We start from the raw sequence: 19173 nt of genomic DNA, 5'->3' as shown, positions 1-19173 counted from the left end.
TGATTTTGTTCATAGAATTCTATAATACATAAATTCTTATCACTACATAACTTTAATATGTTAGATAAATGGTTTCATGTCACAATTGACCAATGAAATATAGAACTGTCGGTTATCTGACTAATGTATATACTGCAGTGTTACAACCCGTACCATTACCACTATACGATACACTGTCTTTCTTCTTTGGCATTTATTCAATATTAGTGAGGGTAACGGACACAGCACATCTGATAACAAACTTACATTACTATATGTCAGTTTTTTAATTAGCAGATATTAATTTTTGCTTGAATAATTCTTTTTTCTTCTTTTTTGTTTGTTTTTTGTTTGCTTTTTTTTTTGCTTTTTTGTGGTTTTTTTTTTCAATTTTACGCGATATCGATATGTTCTCAAAACAGAGGATCCCCGTAATATCAACATGAAAACCACATCAACATTATAATCATTATCTTTACTCAAATGAAATGTTTCTCTTTAAAACATATTAAGTAGCTATATAGTATTGTTAACCGGACTGAATTATTGTATAATCCCTTCAAGGCAGCATTAATACAATATCAACATTCATTGATAAATCACAAATAATATGCCATGCACTTTAGTGCGGAGAAGTAAACATTTAATGCGCTTGTGAAAGATACCTTTATTTTTAATTACAATCTTAATCACATATACCTTTATGCTGAGAGGTATATTTGGATGTGGACACCTTTTGATTACAGTGAAACTTACTTATATTTGATTGCATTAAACCTTCTTTATAACAATTGCTGCTGAGAGGTAAAACTCAGATGTCGGCTATGATAAAAGTTGTTTTACAGTGAAACTCAGCCATATAAAACTTCGTTATATGCACTGTTCTGCTGCGAGCTAAAATCCAGATGTCGACTATGATGTCAATTGTTTACAGTGATTTTTTTGTCACGAAAACCTTTTTTTACTTTTTATATATTAGATGCCTACGGTGAAAAAACCCTTAAATTTGATTGCATTGAAAATCGTTATAAGTACTGTTCTGCTGAGAGGTAAAAATCAGATTTCGACCATGATAACAGTTGTTTACAGTGAAACGTTGTTAGAAGCACTTTTTGTATGTGATATAAAACTAAACAGTAGATGCTGATTATGTTTTTTTTATTACAGTTAAACTTCGGTACCTCGAAGTAGACGGTACCATGCATGCCATTATTTCGCGTTACCAGAGGGTTTGCAATAATTGCAGTAAAATGTATCAATGTGTTTACTTACAGAGTGTTTCGAGTTTTAAGTGTTCGATATGCCGAAATTTATTTAATACATAGATGATCATTGATATAGCAATAGTTATACTCTACTGCAATATACTAGTAATTAAATGCTGTCTTATAATAGTTTTATAGCTATACATATTTTCCGTGTTTATCCTTCACTTTTCAATTAAAGTTATCGAGTATTCGAATTACTTTTCCAACAACACAATGCTTCGAGTGATATGTGGTTGTGATAACGATCTTTTAAGTATACATGGATGTAGGTTTTGATGTAGTGATAGATGAAAGTAGAAATTGATTAAGTGCTATCTTTATATAGTTTGCTGTTTTGACCCACTCTGTACATCACTAAGTAACACTATAACACTCCAGACCTATTTTACATCTGTTAATATGAAGCCATGTGTTACAAAAACGCCGGTCTATATTTAACCCACAGCAATTAGAATCAGTGACGAAAAAAATCCATAAATATTTATCGCCGAGCTGATCGGTATAGAACAGCGTACCTACTAATAAAGGCGATGGCACATCGGTATATTGCCCGTGGCATATTGGTATGTTTTTTAAGTCATATGTGCCGTAACTGGGTAAAAATTTTGACATGCTAGTATGTTTTCTTCGTTCATCTAACCATAAGGTTTGGTAAATTAAGATGTAAAAAATCGTTCAAATGGATTTAGATGCCCTATAAACGTTTGTTACAACACAGAAGTTGTGTACTGTAAAATTGCTTTTTTATGCCTCAAGTATATATATGATTAGATTGAAACATGTCTGCAGGAATCACCTTGCAATTACTAATAACACTGTAAAAATGTGAAATGAAATGGTAAACCACAATTTGGCTTCCTTGTCTGACCGTTTGTACGCATTTCTCTTCACTATTGATGTAAATATAATTAGTTCTCACAGTCAAAATCCTTTTCAGCTCTTATTTGTACATGTAAATCAAAACCTGTGCATTGAAAGTATTGTAATTTTCAAAATGTTGGTAATGTTTGGTGATGAATATCATATGCAAAGCTCAACTTGATTCGTGAATATGAAATTTATGGCGCATATAACTTTAAGCCTGCCATATAAGGTTATATTTATTAATTTGTCACTAAAAGGCATCTCGAAAACCAACATCAGCACAGTAAGAATAAAACTAGACATCTATCAACTCTGGTATCGATTCCATGCTCAAAATAGCATCTACAGCACAGCAACTATCATATATAACCCAATTACGGTCTATAAAGATATCATACAGCGTTTCCTAGCTCCATTCAGTTTTGGTAAAAAACACAGAAATATCTAAACAAGCTATATAATAATGAAATACATCTACGCATTTTTAATATCAGTTTCGTTTCATGATTTTTTTATCAGTATAGCAACAAGATAATGCTTGTACATATATTTCTGAATGATAAAATTGCAATTGTCGAAAAAGAGTAAGCCAAGACGTCCTCTTAATAATTAGTTGGTTGCATTGATGATATATCAATGTATGGTAGTTTAAAGTGCCACTACCTTTCCGAAGCAAAATTTTAAGGCTTCCTAAAAACATTAATAACAAAAGAAAATGCCTATCCATGGCCTAAGATGAGGTAACAACACCAAACATATGCAAGATTTCCTGCGTAATAATGATAACTATGGAGATTCATTTCGCTGTTTTGCCGTCTGGCGCAGTAATATTCAACTACTGTGCGGTATTTAGGACGACGGCGGGAAACATAAGACGACCCGCGTTATGAAAATTAACATTTTATTTATTTAAATTAAAATTTTCTGAAGATGAGGATGAGTGTAGTATTAAAGATGAGTTAATAACTTTTGCGACTCTACAAAATTATCGATCTCGTTTTACATTCCCATTTTAAAAATTAAAAGCCGTTTTGGAAAGGTAATGGGCCTTTAACAAACAAAGTTGTATTTTATATATTTTGTGACGCCTGGTTGAGCAATGAAAAGGTTTTTGATCATTTCAGATTTAAAACTAGTTAGTTAACTATGTACAAGGATGACACATGACTATAAACTCTAAAAAAACATTACGTAATTGAAATTTGTGACAATAAAGATAAATAATAAATAAATAATGTACTTACCCTATGCCCGATGCAATCCATTCTTATGATATGATTTGAATTTAATATTACACAAAATCTTTTCCACGGGTTTTTAAGGAACCATTTCACAATGAGAATGTCGGCATTGCACATAAAGCTGTATCAGCCTCGGCAGCCCTTCATAGTCCACAACGGAGTCTCAAGAAGCAGTACAGTAAGAGTGATGCGGAACCAGCAGGCTGGCAAAGCTTTCTGCTGCATCCTTTATTAAATGCATTCTGACTGTTTTACGAGTTGCGGTATACAGACAGGTAAGACTCTGTGTTATATACCTGGCGAACAAAAACACCACCCGGTCTACGTAGATATATATAAATAGGTATACACCCCCTGCGTCGGTCTAATTCCTCGGTCTGTAGGTGATCGATTCACTATAGGCCAGGAATTGCCTTTACGACAAATAAACACGCTGAGTTAAACGATTGCCCAACATACAGTGATTGTCTCTTATTCTGGTTTAGTAGTGCTGAACTGGGATAACTCTCGCGAATAAATGTTCCGGAAACACTCCATTTCCGTCTGTTAGAATGTCGCTTAGCTACGTTTTGTTCGAGGCAGCTCATGAGATTGTCGCGTAATTACTTGCGTACGATTTATGCAATTATATAATAGCGAATTGGGCATTGATATGCTCACTGTTCAGTGGAATAGCACTGATGTGTTAAACGTGAAACAAAGTTGAAAACCACAAACTCTGATTCCTTATATATTCCTTATGGAAGCACGTGTACGCATCACGTGACTCAATAATGCACGTTGTTTGAATTCTCTTAAACTATGAGTCTAAGGCAAACGTGAAGCTATATATAACGTAATGATAATACAAATATATCTACATGTTCTTTTCCACGTGACTAAGAACCATACGGATAACATAGATTTTACAACTGTGCTAGAACAACCGCGTGTGTTGTCTAATAAAACATCGCGTACATCAACGACAAGAAATTCCAAATTTATAAGTCAAAACTGAATCAGGTAAATATCCTTACTTTTCGCTTCTCCTAAACAAGAGTACACTGATACTGCTGAACGATGTAAATATATGTACATATATTTCCCTATTACCACTGCAGCATCCCAAACTAGTACGAATCTAACACATTAACAATTCCAAATTATATCGGTGGAAATTAAAAGCAGACCGATACACTGTGTCCGACTTCCCAGCTCTATAACGGTGAGCCATTGACTTACATTCTCTTTACAGAACAAAGAGGACACAAAGCTACCAGATAAAACGATCGCATGTTTCGTCTGCACCTACATCCAAACCTCGTTTTACGTCAGACAAATTTTTAATATAGAAATGGCAAGCAGCCAACAGAGTGGAACAGAAATCAGCTGATATTTAAGTTAAGAGAGAATTGAGTTTTATTACCCAGCGAACCTTTACCAGTGCTGAATTTCTCAGGGTAGTTTATGGTTGCACACATTCACCCTCCTTCTTGATAATCCATGATTTTCTGCATGGGAAATTGCGGTTATAACACAGTCTAGTTTAACTAAATCTCATTTCAAATAAGATTATCGTACATAAAACAAATATCAACAAATGGGCTTGTCAATAGTGTTAACGTAAATTGCCGAGAAACATACTTTAAGATATTAAATAATCGGAATATCATGTTTTAAAAAAATCGCTTGGTTGAGAGTAGTAGCCAATCAATTGCCAGATTAGGAAGCATCCCTCAACCAAGCATGGAACATGGAACTAAGGCATCAGTCGATAGACTTCCTATAGATTTCAATTATATTGAGAGAAATAAGACATCAAACAATGTAATTGATGGAACGGTAAGAAAGGCTGAGCTAACACAATATGTTGAAAGCCAGCTTAAAAAACAAACATCAACAAAAAACAAACATCAATAAAAAACAAACATCAATAAAAACGAATATTTGTCAAGGACAAAAACGAAAGCGCAAGCTTTATCCAAAGCTTTCTGTGTAGACTGCACATTATCGAATCCCATTATATCGGTATACTCTCAGGTGATGACCTTCAGATGGAAACAACTGTTATCGAGGACATACGCCAATTGAGCTTTATGTATCATAATGTGGATATGGACACAAGCAGCGAGTAAAACAACAAGGACCTTGCTGGAGGTAGGTTATTTGTCTTGGGCATTGGATATGTGATGCATTCGTTTATTTATTTACATTCTAACAACAAGGATAGTATTCCGTCTTTGTATATTACAGAGTTAGCTCCCTTGCGGGTAGATATCAATCATAACGTTGTTATTTTTGAGCGCAATTTACGTCGTTTTCTTCGAAAATTGTGATGTTTCTCTCGCAAATATATGACGTCACAATGAATACTTACCCGCAAGGGCAAATAACTCTGTAATATCCAAATATAGAATAAGGACTTTAAGTTTGAGAAGACATAGAAACCGGCTTTCTGCGACAAACACCGAACCTGTCGCTGATAGATTTCGAACTCACTGCCAAATGAAGGATGTAGGGTGGTGATATGTCGGTACACCGAAACTCTTCGTCCAGCACAAGAGTCATAACCTCTTTACCAGTCAATAAAATACATGTGATTGTAGAGATATTTCAGATAAATCCTAATAAACACTTTGTCTGAGATGTAAAAAAAAAACCTCGTGTCCGGTGTACTGGTATACAAACATGTACCCTTTCCGAACTTGTTCATCGAGCCAATGTTATATCCTACCAAGTATCCAACTGCAGGTTATTTAGTCTGGTACTGGTGTTTGACACGCAAACCTGCCTTTAGTGCATGTTACAACACCATTATCGTTTCACAAATTCACAACCCTAAAAAACTTCCAAACACATTGTTTTTCTGTGTACCTAAGCCATAACATACAATAACGCTGTATTTCATAGTTTATAACATTGTGATATAAATCTGGAATGCAAGAAGAAATTGAATTTCTGGGTTTTTTTTGTTTTTTTTTATTTCAGATGATTTTTAAATGTTTTACAGCTTTCTATATGATTCACTTTTTCTCATGGTAGTCTCTTATAAATCCGGCTTTTCTCCGGGTACTCCGGCTTTTCTCCGCTATCTTACTCTGGCACGTCCGTAAATGACCTTGAAAGTTATTAACTTAATCAAACTTCACCAAACCAGCTCTATCGGAATTTATTTTGTTAGGTTTTTATAAATCTAAACTCATAATGTCATATAATTTCCTTATTTTGTTTCAGCCCAGTAAACGAGGTAACTTAGATACTTATAAATACGTTTAAATACTTATGCTCCTACCTCGTAGACCTGATGTGTTTATTTCTACTCACAACATTGAACTTCTAAATATTTTGTAAATATATATTTGCTGTTTTGTTTATTATATTCACGTTAAATGTCATAGTTTATGCAATCTTCAATTTTGGAAGAAACAATGAGAATAATCATTATTACTTTATTATCAACGGTGATGACTAGTGAATCAATTTCTTTGAAACATATATAAAGGCCGTATAATCTAATCTATATATTGTGTGTGGAAATTGTATCACATGTTTTAAATATTAGAATCCCCCATGCAACATCGGACGCATTAAACTTACAAATGTTCCATGGCTTTTACACACTTATAAAAATATATCTTAATTACTCCACCAGTAAGTCCAATAATGTTAATATCTTTTCCTTAATGACATGGTAATTAGTGATGCAGGCCTCGCGCTGGAATGTTAATTAAGCTAATGACGTAGCTTTACCATATCACCAGTAATTACAGTATTTGGTGTGACGTCAGCACCAATTTCACGACTCGTGGTTCTTCGTACAGCCGCCGGAGGTGCGAGGTGTACATACCGGTTTTTGCCGGTAATGGGCATGTTCACGCCGCGTGCCGTCATTCTAAGGTATTTCGGAGATGTTTTGAAGGTTAAAGCTAAATGGTTCACGTCTCTAATTGCATTCGTGGGTAATTGTCGCATTTTCTTAGATGATTAATCTGCATTTGTGAATAGTCAAATGAGTTTTAGATGATAGGATGTTTTGTATTTTGTGTTTGGAATTATTCTCGGAGAGAATGGTAGGGTATGCTTCTAACAAAGATCTGTAGATTTGATAATGGTATCGGAGGTATCATAATTGGTAACACCATCGTTTCGTATAAAAATGCATTTTACAATATCGATTTTCGTAAAATAAAACAAAAAAATGTACAATATCATTTTTTATGGAAAAAAATAAAACATCATTTTTGTGAAATAAATAAATAATAAATTTTACAATATCGTTTTCGTAAAATAAAATAATAAATTTTGCAATACCGTTTTCGTAAAATAAAATAATAAATTTTACAATATCGTTTTACGTAAAATAAAATAATTAATTTTATAATATCGTTTTTCGTAAAAATAAAATAATCAATTTTACCATATCGTTTATCTTTAAGTAAAATAATCAGTTTCCGTAATCGTAAAATAAATCAATAAAAGACTAGATATGATAATGACTCTTTTTGGCCACTAAATCTACCAAATTTCAAATTAAGATAAAAACTTAATGATATTTTTGTTGACAGAAAGTATGTTTTTGCTATATAACCATGGTAACTTTGCATAAATTATGCAAACTTGAAAATTTGGTCAATTATGGCATATTTTTTGATAGTTTTCTTTTAAAAGCAATAGAGCACAACCTAGAATAAACTTTATATTACAAGGGAATTAGCAGACACGAAGAAAACATAATTTTGAGAAATATAAAGTTTGTTCAAGAATGGGTTCTATGTTAACTAGATGAAAAACTGCATAAAATGGCCAATTTTGATGAAATGTTCACATTTTGCATAATTTATGTATAATAAAAATGGTTGCCATGGCAACTAGAACTGCTATATTACCCAATATCACTATCAAATATGTCAGGTATAGTTATTATTTGAAATGCAAGATTAAAATCTTAAAATAACAGACTTTGAAAAATAGCGGATTTCGGGACCACAAAAGACCCTTATCACACATGGTCCTTTACAATATTGTTTTCCATAATAAACAAAGTTAAACAAGTAAATGATACAATGTTATTGACTGCAACTGATGAAAGTAATTTTACAACGAGCATGCATACAAAACATCGAGGTCTATGACCCAGTTTGAATATCTATTTACTACCTATCATCTATTATACTTATCATTTACTCATCCTGGACATGTGTAAAAAATACTACATCAAATGATCCAAAGGGCTTTAAATATATGCATACAGAGTAAAGGTCTTCTTCTTATACATAGTTCCATTGAAGTCAAAAGGTATTTCTAGATATAGAACGGTAGAGCTGAGCCTTTAATTTCAGCTTGTGGAAATATGCTTCCAGTAGTATTAATGTCTTTCGTTAAAGTAGTAACATCAATTTCAAAATTATATTTTAGAAAACTAAATATCAAGAGATTGTTTGTTTCCAAATCTTCATGCAACGCCATTGTTGTAGTAATAAAATCATACGATAAATTGGTTTAAAATCATCATTATTTATTTTAGATGACTGAGGAATGCAAATAAATAAAATCAAACGTTTATTCCAATGTTATAAAAAGTTGACAATAATCTAGGTCTATGAGAAACAGCGACACAGTACATATAAAAAGTTGGCAATACTCAAGGTTTACGATGTGCGTTAGTAGACATTCTTACATTGAGTTATTGGCGGAAAAACAGAAGTTGTCAAAACGCCATCACATAATTCCTGTAGCTCATAAAATTACACTTAGTACTAATAAAACCGTGCAATCAACGGTAACTGCATGTTATTAATTAGCCTTCTTCATCCCATTATTACCGGAAATTAGTCCTTCAACCGGATATGACGTAATCACAGGAAGACGTAAATGAACAAAAGGTAGAGTTTATTGTGTAAGTTGTTTGTTGAATAAGTAAACACAATTTGTTTTTCGGCACATTATTTTGGAACAGCCACAGAATTATATTTTGTAATTAAATTAGCAAGCGTTGTTGTAATTTGCACACGGCATCATTTTAGATGTTTTCGTCAAAGAAGATGGAGCAAAGACATAACGAAATATACGAGAAACTTTTAAGTGCCACTGTCAGTGAGATGCATGTTATGTGGAGAAAAAATGCACTGGTCTGACACAAGCGTCCGAACATCTTCATTGACATGCACTGGTCTGACGCTAGCGTCCGAACATCTTCATTTACATGCACTGGTCTGACGCTAGCGTCCGAACATCTTCATTGACATGCACTGGTCTGACGCTAGCGTCCGAACATCTTCATTGACATGCACTGGTCTGACGCTAGCGTCCGAACATCTTCATTGACATGCACTGGTCTGACGCTAGCGTCCGAACATCTTCATTGACATGCACTGGTCTGACGCTAGCGTCCGAACATCTTCATTGACATGTATTGGTCGATTTGGTCTGACGCTAGCGTCCAAACATCTTCGTTGACGTGTATTGTTATCTTCGACACTTTCCTTACCTGTGCTTAAATCATCGCAAGAATAATAATATATGATTTGCAATGGTGCGAGTTTGTTTTTAATAGAAAACAAAAATCAGTAAAAGGTAGTATAATGCGTACATCATTTGTAGAACAGTGTAGAAAACATATAATTTAGCAAGACAACAAGACAAATACAAGTGGAAACTAATGGCTGTACTTAAATATTTATGCAGAATTTAAATCCAATAATGACGCATATTTCTCTGAGAAATTCGTGAAATGTTCCCGTAGAAATCCAAAGTGAAGGTTGAATCCCTTTCGGCCGAAATTATGAATGATATTTCCAGTCTTGATTGTCAGGTTTTTTTATTTGGTGTGATCCTAAACTAATTGTCGGTTTGGGATTTGGGAGCTCTCGTTTTTTTATCACAAATTGATAAAATGACAGTAATTACGGTTGAATTGTCTAGTGTCCTGGTTCTATCAATCATGAATCTCCCTAGATGCCGTCGCCTGGTTGTGATTGGTGATGTCTGACTCGCACAATACGTTAGTGTGTCAGCAGATTATAGTAATAAGCTTTGTGGATGTCAAAGTGTGACGCTGGACATGTAGCATGTCGTTTGTTGACGAAGAGAGTCTTGTGGTGAATGTTTCTGTCTCGTATTAACTGATTAGTAAAGAGCTTATTTCTTATAAAATGTTGTTTAATTGTTTTTTACAAAACGAAAATTACTGTATCTCCTGTTATTTCCGCCATATTCACAATATTTCGCGCAGCATGTAAGTAATCGCAAATATTAGATCATCAAAAATTAAAACTTAGTTGAACAATACATGTACGTGTTGCTAAATCCCAGATTAATGTTTATAAGAACCATTGTTTATCGCTAACTGTGAAAACAGTTAAACAATGAAGTCGCTAATAACTTAACTACTGTAAATGTGCACGTTTTAGCGGTATTCTTATTTTCGGGCTAGACGATATAGCTGTACTATTCAATGTATATTTTAACCATTATGCTGAATAAATCAATTCATTGATGTGATAACCTGTTTAAGATTACATTTGACCTAATATTAGATTTCCGCCAAAATAATACGTCTGAAGTGCACAGTATAATTGATACTTTGGAATACTTCGGTGTGTGTGTGCATTCCGTGTTTGCACATTACAGACTTCATTTGCGGGTAGATATCGATTGTGATATCATCATTTTGTAAGCGAAACTAGCGTCATTTTCTCGAAAATCACAACAGAATGATGATACGGTCACAAACACATTACGTAACAATCAACACCTACACGCAAGGGTAAATAACTATTTAAAATACAAGTTCAGAATTGTGTCCCGTTGTGATATTTTTGTATTTTTGCTCTACCGACATCTAAATCATACTGCCAAAGGCGATGAATAAAATTATTCAAACTTAGTAAGTTACATTATTTTGAAACTGAAGCTGTATAAAGAAAATTGTGGGGGCACTGACATTTTGTTTATTAATTTGGTTCCGAAACTCTTTTATCGGACGTGGTTTTAGTTTTTAGAGAAAAGGGCAAACTCGCTAGCTTTCAATCGAATGTCGAAATCAATAAGGTGTATCACTTTGCCAAATAGATAGCAATCCTATCTCCTACAGATACAACTAGTATCATCACTATTGCTAGACAACGTAACAGAACTCCGACTACACTAATGTGGAGTATGATAAATCACTCTAGGTTGCTATATGACGAACTACCATCCTTACAAATAATCGGATTTATTTATCTGATTACAATTGCGCTGAAGTAGTACATGAGTTACTATCACTGTCATGACTTACTCGATATTTCAGGATTTACTATCACTGTCGTGACTATACTTCAGGGGTTACTATCACTGTCGTGACTCTGTCGGACAAAGTAGATTTATTTTATAATTCAATGTACTACAGCTGATCTCTTTAGTATTCTTCATATTCATTTTATGATAGTTTTCTTTCTATGAAATCGTTATGCAGTTAATTCAGCCAATCAGAATCGCTGTTACAAATGGCGACACCATTTTTCCTTAATGATGAAAAAAGTATTTTTTAGCCAATGAAAATACTCATTATAATGAAAATCGAATGATTCTGTAATGTCGTATAGGTGATTAAAGATTTAGTGTATTCAATAATAGCTAATAGGATCATAACATGTTCTAAGTTTAATGCGGAGAGTACAGGGACAAAGAGCTGATTAGTTTTGTAGTGTATTAGGACAATATAATGTCACGTAGGATAATATTCCGCTCATATTTGGTCCTGAGGCAGAAACGTGTTTTCTGACCAAGGTTCTACAACAGGGCAGTAAGTGCAATCAACCTGTGGCTAGATCCAGCTTGGGTTGCTTGTTTACTCAGATGAGCCTACTCTGTTGATCTCGACAAATATCATTGTCGTTATTGTATCCAACTTTAATAGCCTATTTTTGTCAATCGATGCGGATCTAAACATTTTTGTAACGTTTTTCTAACACATTAGTAATTTTCTAGAACAAGAGATTATTAAGATTGCTGTCAGATTAAATCACTAACTTAAGGATATCCTAATTAGGTTTTATATCACAAATGGAACCACGCTTCAAACGTTAGATAAACCAGACAACTATCCCGACTTGCAAATGTATATTATCCAGGATTTGACGTAGATGCTATACATACTTTCATTTATATGTTACACTGGATTTGATACAGACTTTTATTTGTATGTTACACTGGATTTGATACAGACTTTCATTTGTATGTTACACTGGATTTGATACAGACTTTTATTTGTATGTTACACTGGATTTGATACAGACTTTCATTTGTATGTTACACTGGATTTGATACAGACTTTCATTTGTATGTTACACTGGATTTGATACAGACTTTTATTTGTATGTTACACTGGATTTGATACAGACTTTCATTTGTATGTTACACTGGATTTGATACAGACTTTTATTTGTATGTTACACTGGATTTGATACAGACTTTTATTTGTATGTTACACTGGATTTGATACAGACTTTTATTTGTATGTTACACTGGATTTGATACAGACTTTTATTTGTATGTTACACTGGATTTGATACAGACTTTTATTTGTATGTTACACTGGATTTGATACAGACTTTTATTTGTATGTTACACTGGATTTGATACAGACTTTCATTTGTATGTTACACTGGATTTGATACAGAATTTTATTTATATGTTACACTGGATTTGATACAGACTTTTATTTATATGTTACACTGGATTTGATACAGACTTTCATTTGTATGTTACACTGGATTTGATACAGACTTTCATTTGTATGTTACACTGGATTTGATACAGACTTTCATTTGTATGTTACACTGGATTTGATACAGACTTTCATTTGTATGTTACACTGGATTTGATACAGACTTTTATTTATATGTTACTCTGGATTTGATACAGACTTTCATTTGTATGTTACACTGGATTTGATACAGACTTTCATTTGTATGTTACACTGGATTTGATACAGACTTTCATTTGTATGTTACACTGGATTTGATACAGACTTTTATTTGTATGTTACACTGGATTTGATACAGACTTTCATTTGTATGTTACACTGGATTTGATACAGACTTTCATTTGTATGTTACACGTAGATGCTATACATACTTTCATTTATATGTTACACTGGATTTGATACAGACTTTTATTTGTATGTTACACTGGATTTGATACAGACTTTCATTTGTATGTTACACTGGATTTGATACAGACTTTTATTTGTATGTTACACTGGATTTGATACAGACTTTCATTTGTATGTTACACTGGATTTGATACAGACTTTCATTTGTATGTTACACTGGATTTGATACAGACTTTCATTTGTATGTTACACTGGATTTGATACAGACTTTCATTTGTATGTTACACTGGATTTGATACAGACTTTCATTTGTATGTTACACTGGATTTGATACAGACTTTCATTTGTATGTTACACTGGATTTGATACAGACTTTCATTTGTATGTTACACTGGATTTGATACAGACTTTTATTTGTATGTTACACTGGATTTGATACAGACTTTCATTTGTATGTTACACTGGATTTGATACAGACTTTCATTTGTATGTTACACTGGATTTGATACTGACTTTCATTTGTATGTTACACTGGATTTGATACAGACTTTTATTTGTATGTTACACTGGATTTGATACTGACTTTCATTTGTATGTTACACTGGATTTGATACTGACTTTCATTTGTATGTTACACTGGATTTGATACAGACTTTTATTTGTATGTTACACTGGATTTGATACTGACTTTCATTTGTATGTTACACTGGATTTGATACAGACTTTTATTTGTATGTTACACTGGATTTGATACAGACTTTCATTTGTATGTTACACTGGATTTGATACAGACTTTCATTTGTATGTTACACTGGATTTGATACAGACTTTCATTTGTATGTTACACTGGATTTGATACAGACTTTTATTTGTATGTTACACTGGATTTGACATATATGTTTCACCGACCTCCATTGCTTTGTTACACTGGATTTGAAGATTTTTTTATTCCACATTATGATATAGTATATCCGCGCATACGCTGGACTTTATGTACATAGACTTATAAATATGGTAATATTACATCAATTGGAATCAAATACAGATAAACCGATATTTGATATATATACATATATGCATTGAAAATGACAGCTTATACCTGTATGCAAAGTGAATACACGGTAGAATGATTTATTTAACATAGTTTCAACGAGGTGATGTAAAATCAGTTAGAGATTGTGTTCGAAGGTTGGAGTGAACTTATCTGATAGAAAATGTATTATTTATATTCTCTATAATGGCACATAACTATATATTATTTACATATATGTGCGTGCACAAACATTATCACATCTCTTGTCTCAGATTACTGCGTACACTTGCACTAAAACCGAAGCCATATCATGCAAACTCCAAGCGTTTGCATGATATTGATCACCACTGTTATGACTGCATCAAAGGCATTCTTGTATTACAAACCATTTCAATAAAATTTGATTAGTGCTGTCATTCAATTTCGCTTTTGATGTGAATTTTCAATTTTGAAAACAACAGCATGCAATATTTTCTACAATGCAATCTGGTTTATATAACTAATATTGATTTATTGAAATGTTTGTAGAACATTTTGATTATATACTCTATATCTCAGTTCCGTATCTAATCATAAGTTGAATGCATCTGTGCATCACATTGAGTTTTAACTTTTGTCCAAAAATCCCCAACATTTAGATAACTAGGTCACAGAGTTTGGTTACCACAGTCAGGGCATCCAGTAGACCCTCTAGAGTATGTTTTGACTCCTAAAAATCGTATTTGACTCTTGAGTTTGAAGTACATGTCTATTTGTCATCTGTTTTGACTCTTCAGATTTCTGAGAAATTAATATTTAATTCCTGAATCTGCTTAACGTCCATAGCCAACTAGACTGCGCAGTGTTAATATGATTACATTGTATTACACTATGGTAAAGACTAGCCCATACGCGACAACGAGTAACTTTCTAGTCTATAGCGCTATCCAAATACTTGTGTTGTAAAAGGGAAACTATTGTAAAATAATAACCATATAAAATATCACATTCACATGTCGATTGTTATATCCGGTTAATCCAACTAAACGTCGTCTTCTGTATTAAAAAATTCCTTATAAATGACACATTCCGTTAATATAACGTCAAACGTATATACATAATGCCAAATCCACGAATGTTGAAAATTTGTTAAAGATGCTCCACCGCTGACGAATAGTATTTTTATCTCTATCAAAAACAGTAGTAGACGAATTAGGTTTTTTTCTTCAGTTACTTACTGTACATCATTAATATAATTGAAAAGTTTTAACTTCTTATTTTACATAAACTTTAAGACAAAAATTATAAAAATAATTATTTGGGCCCCGAACAAAATGCATGTCACTATGCCCTACATGGAATGAAGTACTGATTGCACATGTACCAACAGCAAAACAAATTATTATAATATATAGCATTAAACATCACAGTTATTGTTCAAATGATGGGTATTGTTTATGTTCTGTCGGCGGTGGATCATCATCAAAGGTTAGAAGTTGATGGATGACTGAGGGATCAGCTCCAGTACATCTGACTTCAGATAACAATATTTTCCCTAGGTGAGCCCCATACGACTAAATACTACGCACGTGTCTAGATTTAATAGTGGTTTATCTCTGACAGTTTAACAAATATCTATCTCTAAACATTTTTGAAAACGTTATATAACTGGTATATATCGATAAACTGGTACTGGTATAACTGGATAGGTTATCGTCCATGGCAACATACGGTCTAAAGTCTACGTGAAAAAAACCATAAAATTCTAACAGGTTCACGCGCAGAGAACATTACCGCAGTATGTAACATGATTGGATGTATATCGTATTGTAGAATGATAATATGGCGTTATATGTTCATGAGATTCGGTTGTTCCGTGACGCTATCGATCTGTCGTTAGTTTCTTAAATTCTCAATAAAGCTGGTCGATTGATCTATACCACAACAAAACTAATGCCGTTTTACAACACCATATACCCGTGCCGATCACCCGTGCGGATCTGACATCCGTGTCCACATTCAAAGAATATGTCGATAAAATGTCTTTAAGACTATTTGCATCGGATAATAAATAATGTATACAACAGTTTTCTAAATACACGCGATTGGGCCTTTATGTCTGGTGCGATTCTCCAATACATTATGTTTAGACGAATACTTGAAATTCATCATCTGTAATATTTTGTGAGATATTTACCCTGCGTGTGGTTTAGATATGAGCCATGACGTCACAGGACGCCTTTAAGTTTGCGCGCGTGCATTACCTAGCCCGTATGTAACAGAACACAGACAGGTGCATGGTAGTATCATGATATCAACATCTCCCAGGCTCACTTCCTCAACAGTAAACAAGTGGTCTTATACATCATCTCATAGATATCACAACCATTTATCATAATGTTCGTTTGAAGTTCAGTTTTGTACTTTTTTACAGAAAATGTCAGTATACGGAGGAACTTGAAATGATTTTGATTATCTGTATAGAATAGTATATTCCTTAAACGATGTCTATATCCTCTGTTATCTATGGCTTTAACAAGGAACAACGTTATCGAAAACCAGACTTTCAAGGTATTAAGTTATGGTAAAGAAATATTTCAAAAAGCTTTATAAACATCAATACAGTATTGTGCAAGTTACACAGAAGTATCCTATTTCGTGTACAATATACAAGTTATATTTACTTTGTGTTAAGTGTTAAGTTCTATATTACCTTCTTGTATCTATATCCATCCTACCCACAGCCATATCTCCATCGCTACCCGCGCTCCCTTTTTGCTACACTAACCCCTTCCAAACCAACTCTATCTTTGTTCCAACTAACTTTGCTTAAATATGTCCTCACCTACGTCTACCAGCTTTATCAAAATCTACATCTTCCCCGCTGAAGTACAATAATATAAATCCCATCCAAACCCACTTTCACTGCCATGAACTTTAAATTTCTAAATCATCAACGTCTCCACCGCCATCCATCCCCACCCCAACCTATCCCCATCCCCAAAACACCAATCCATTTCCATTCAAATCAGCTCCATTCCACCCCAACCTAACTCCATTGCCAGAACACCTCTCTATATCCACTCAAATCAGCTCCACTCCACCCCAACCCAACTCCATCCCCCTAACACCGCTTCATATCCATCCATATTTATCCCATTTAACCCAAAGCCATCCCCATCCCCCAAACACCACTTCATAAACATCCATATTAATTCCACTCCGCCCCAACCCAACCCATCTCCATCCCCCAAACAACACACTCCATATCAACTCAAATTAACTCCACTCCACCCCAACCCAATTCCTTCCTCCAAACACCACTTCATATCCATCCACATCAACTCCATTTCACCCCAACCCAACTCCATTCTCCAAACGCAAGTTCATATCCACCTACATTAACTCCACTTCGCCCCAACCAAACATATCCCAAAAGACCATTCCATATCCACTCAAATTAACTCCATTTCACCCCAACCCAACTCCATCCACCAATACCACTTCATATATATTCACATCAACTCCATTTTACATCAACTTAACTCCATTATATCCCCCAAACTAAACTCCATTTCCACTGAATCCAGAATGTCCAAACATACAAATCCATCGATATCTTCTCCAGCTTCAATTTAACCCATGAATTCTCGCTGTGTGCATAGTGTAGTTTACCTGTTTTTAATTATTAGTGGTGATTCCGGAATCTTGCATTATATTTGTACGAAAATTACGTTTCGCATTATAACGAACATCAGACATGGTAACAATTCTTGATTAAAAGTTTAGTTCTCCAACAAACAACAGACTTTTCATATGTCTTCCGAAATGCGCATCACATTACGTTATGTTCTATAGTAAAAGAGAGAGCCATATCGGATGATGATGATTGATTGATCAAGGTATTTGTTCACGATGTGTGCATGACTCTTTCCTAATCATAACTATTTTCTCTAACGTTTCCAACACCCACGGTATATTGTAACAATTAAAGGCGATTTCAATATTATTGCGTTTTTGAGAAAACATTATTATGCAATGTTTCTAATCGAATACGCATGTATACATCATGTAAAGATAGTTCAACGAAATATGTGCTCTCGTTGGGAAATAAAGGTCATCCCTAAGTGCAAGTATCCACTGAAAATTCAACCTGAATGTCTGTATCAAAAAGAGCTATATTATAACTCCATATTTCGTCAATTAGAAATGAATGTGCATGCAGTACATAGCATCTGTCTTGCATGATTAAGATAAAATTGTACTTACGAAAGACATTATGGTTGATCTTCGGTACAAGATGAAATCAGTCAATACTGTTTCGTAATCACTCTTAATGGTCACTTAAATTTCATATTTCCCCCGATGGTAGGTGAGTCGGTAAATCCATATAACGGCGCCCAAAGTAAACTACAGACTTCAATACAGAGGTAAACGTCAGGACGGAGCGCGAGGAACGGGCTACAGAGACGGGCTGGTCGGGATTTTAAGGAGAGATGTAGAAGTTGTTAAACTTAATGTTATGTGTGCGTACCTACCAATGTTACAGCCATAATGACTAGGTCTTTTAATGGCACGCTGCCAACATTGCCTTTTCATCGCAGGCCGTTATTGTTTGTGGAAATAAAACAAACGGCTAGTCAGTACGGTTGTATAATTATGTACAGTGCCCATGCTTCAGAAATGTTCTTTTTATAAAGATATATTAATAGTTTCAATTTATTTGATCCAAAG

At 33.9% G+C, this 19173-nt stretch overlaps 1 protein-coding gene across 2 annotated transcripts in view; it reads right to left on the bottom strand.

Moving 5' to 3' along the window:
• LOC138309869 (uncharacterized) overlaps positions 1 to 18897 on the bottom strand; it is a 115240-nt gene extending 96343 nt beyond the window's left edge. The window contains exon 1 of one of the 2 annotated variants that reach the window (XM_069251114.1): positions 18709 to 18897. In XM_069251114.1, the coding sequence (XP_069107215.1) occupies positions 18709 to 18717 (9 nt within the window). In that variant the 5' untranslated portion in view covers positions 18718 to 18897. Of the gene's footprint in view, positions 1 to 3355; positions 3392 to 18708 lie in introns of those variants that run through there. The other variant, XM_069251112.1, reaches the window with a different exon arrangement.
• Positions 18898 to 19173: the final 276 nt, after the last annotated feature.

This window comes from Argopecten irradians, chromosome 15 (genome assembly GCF_041381155.1).
Source record: "Argopecten irradians isolate NY chromosome 15, Ai_NY, whole genome shotgun sequence".
NCBI lineage: Eukaryota > Metazoa > Mollusca > Bivalvia > Pectinida > Pectinidae > Argopecten > Argopecten irradians.
The sequence above is the reverse complement of the archived record's forward strand: the minus strand, read 5'-3'. Positions and strand labels throughout refer to the sequence as shown.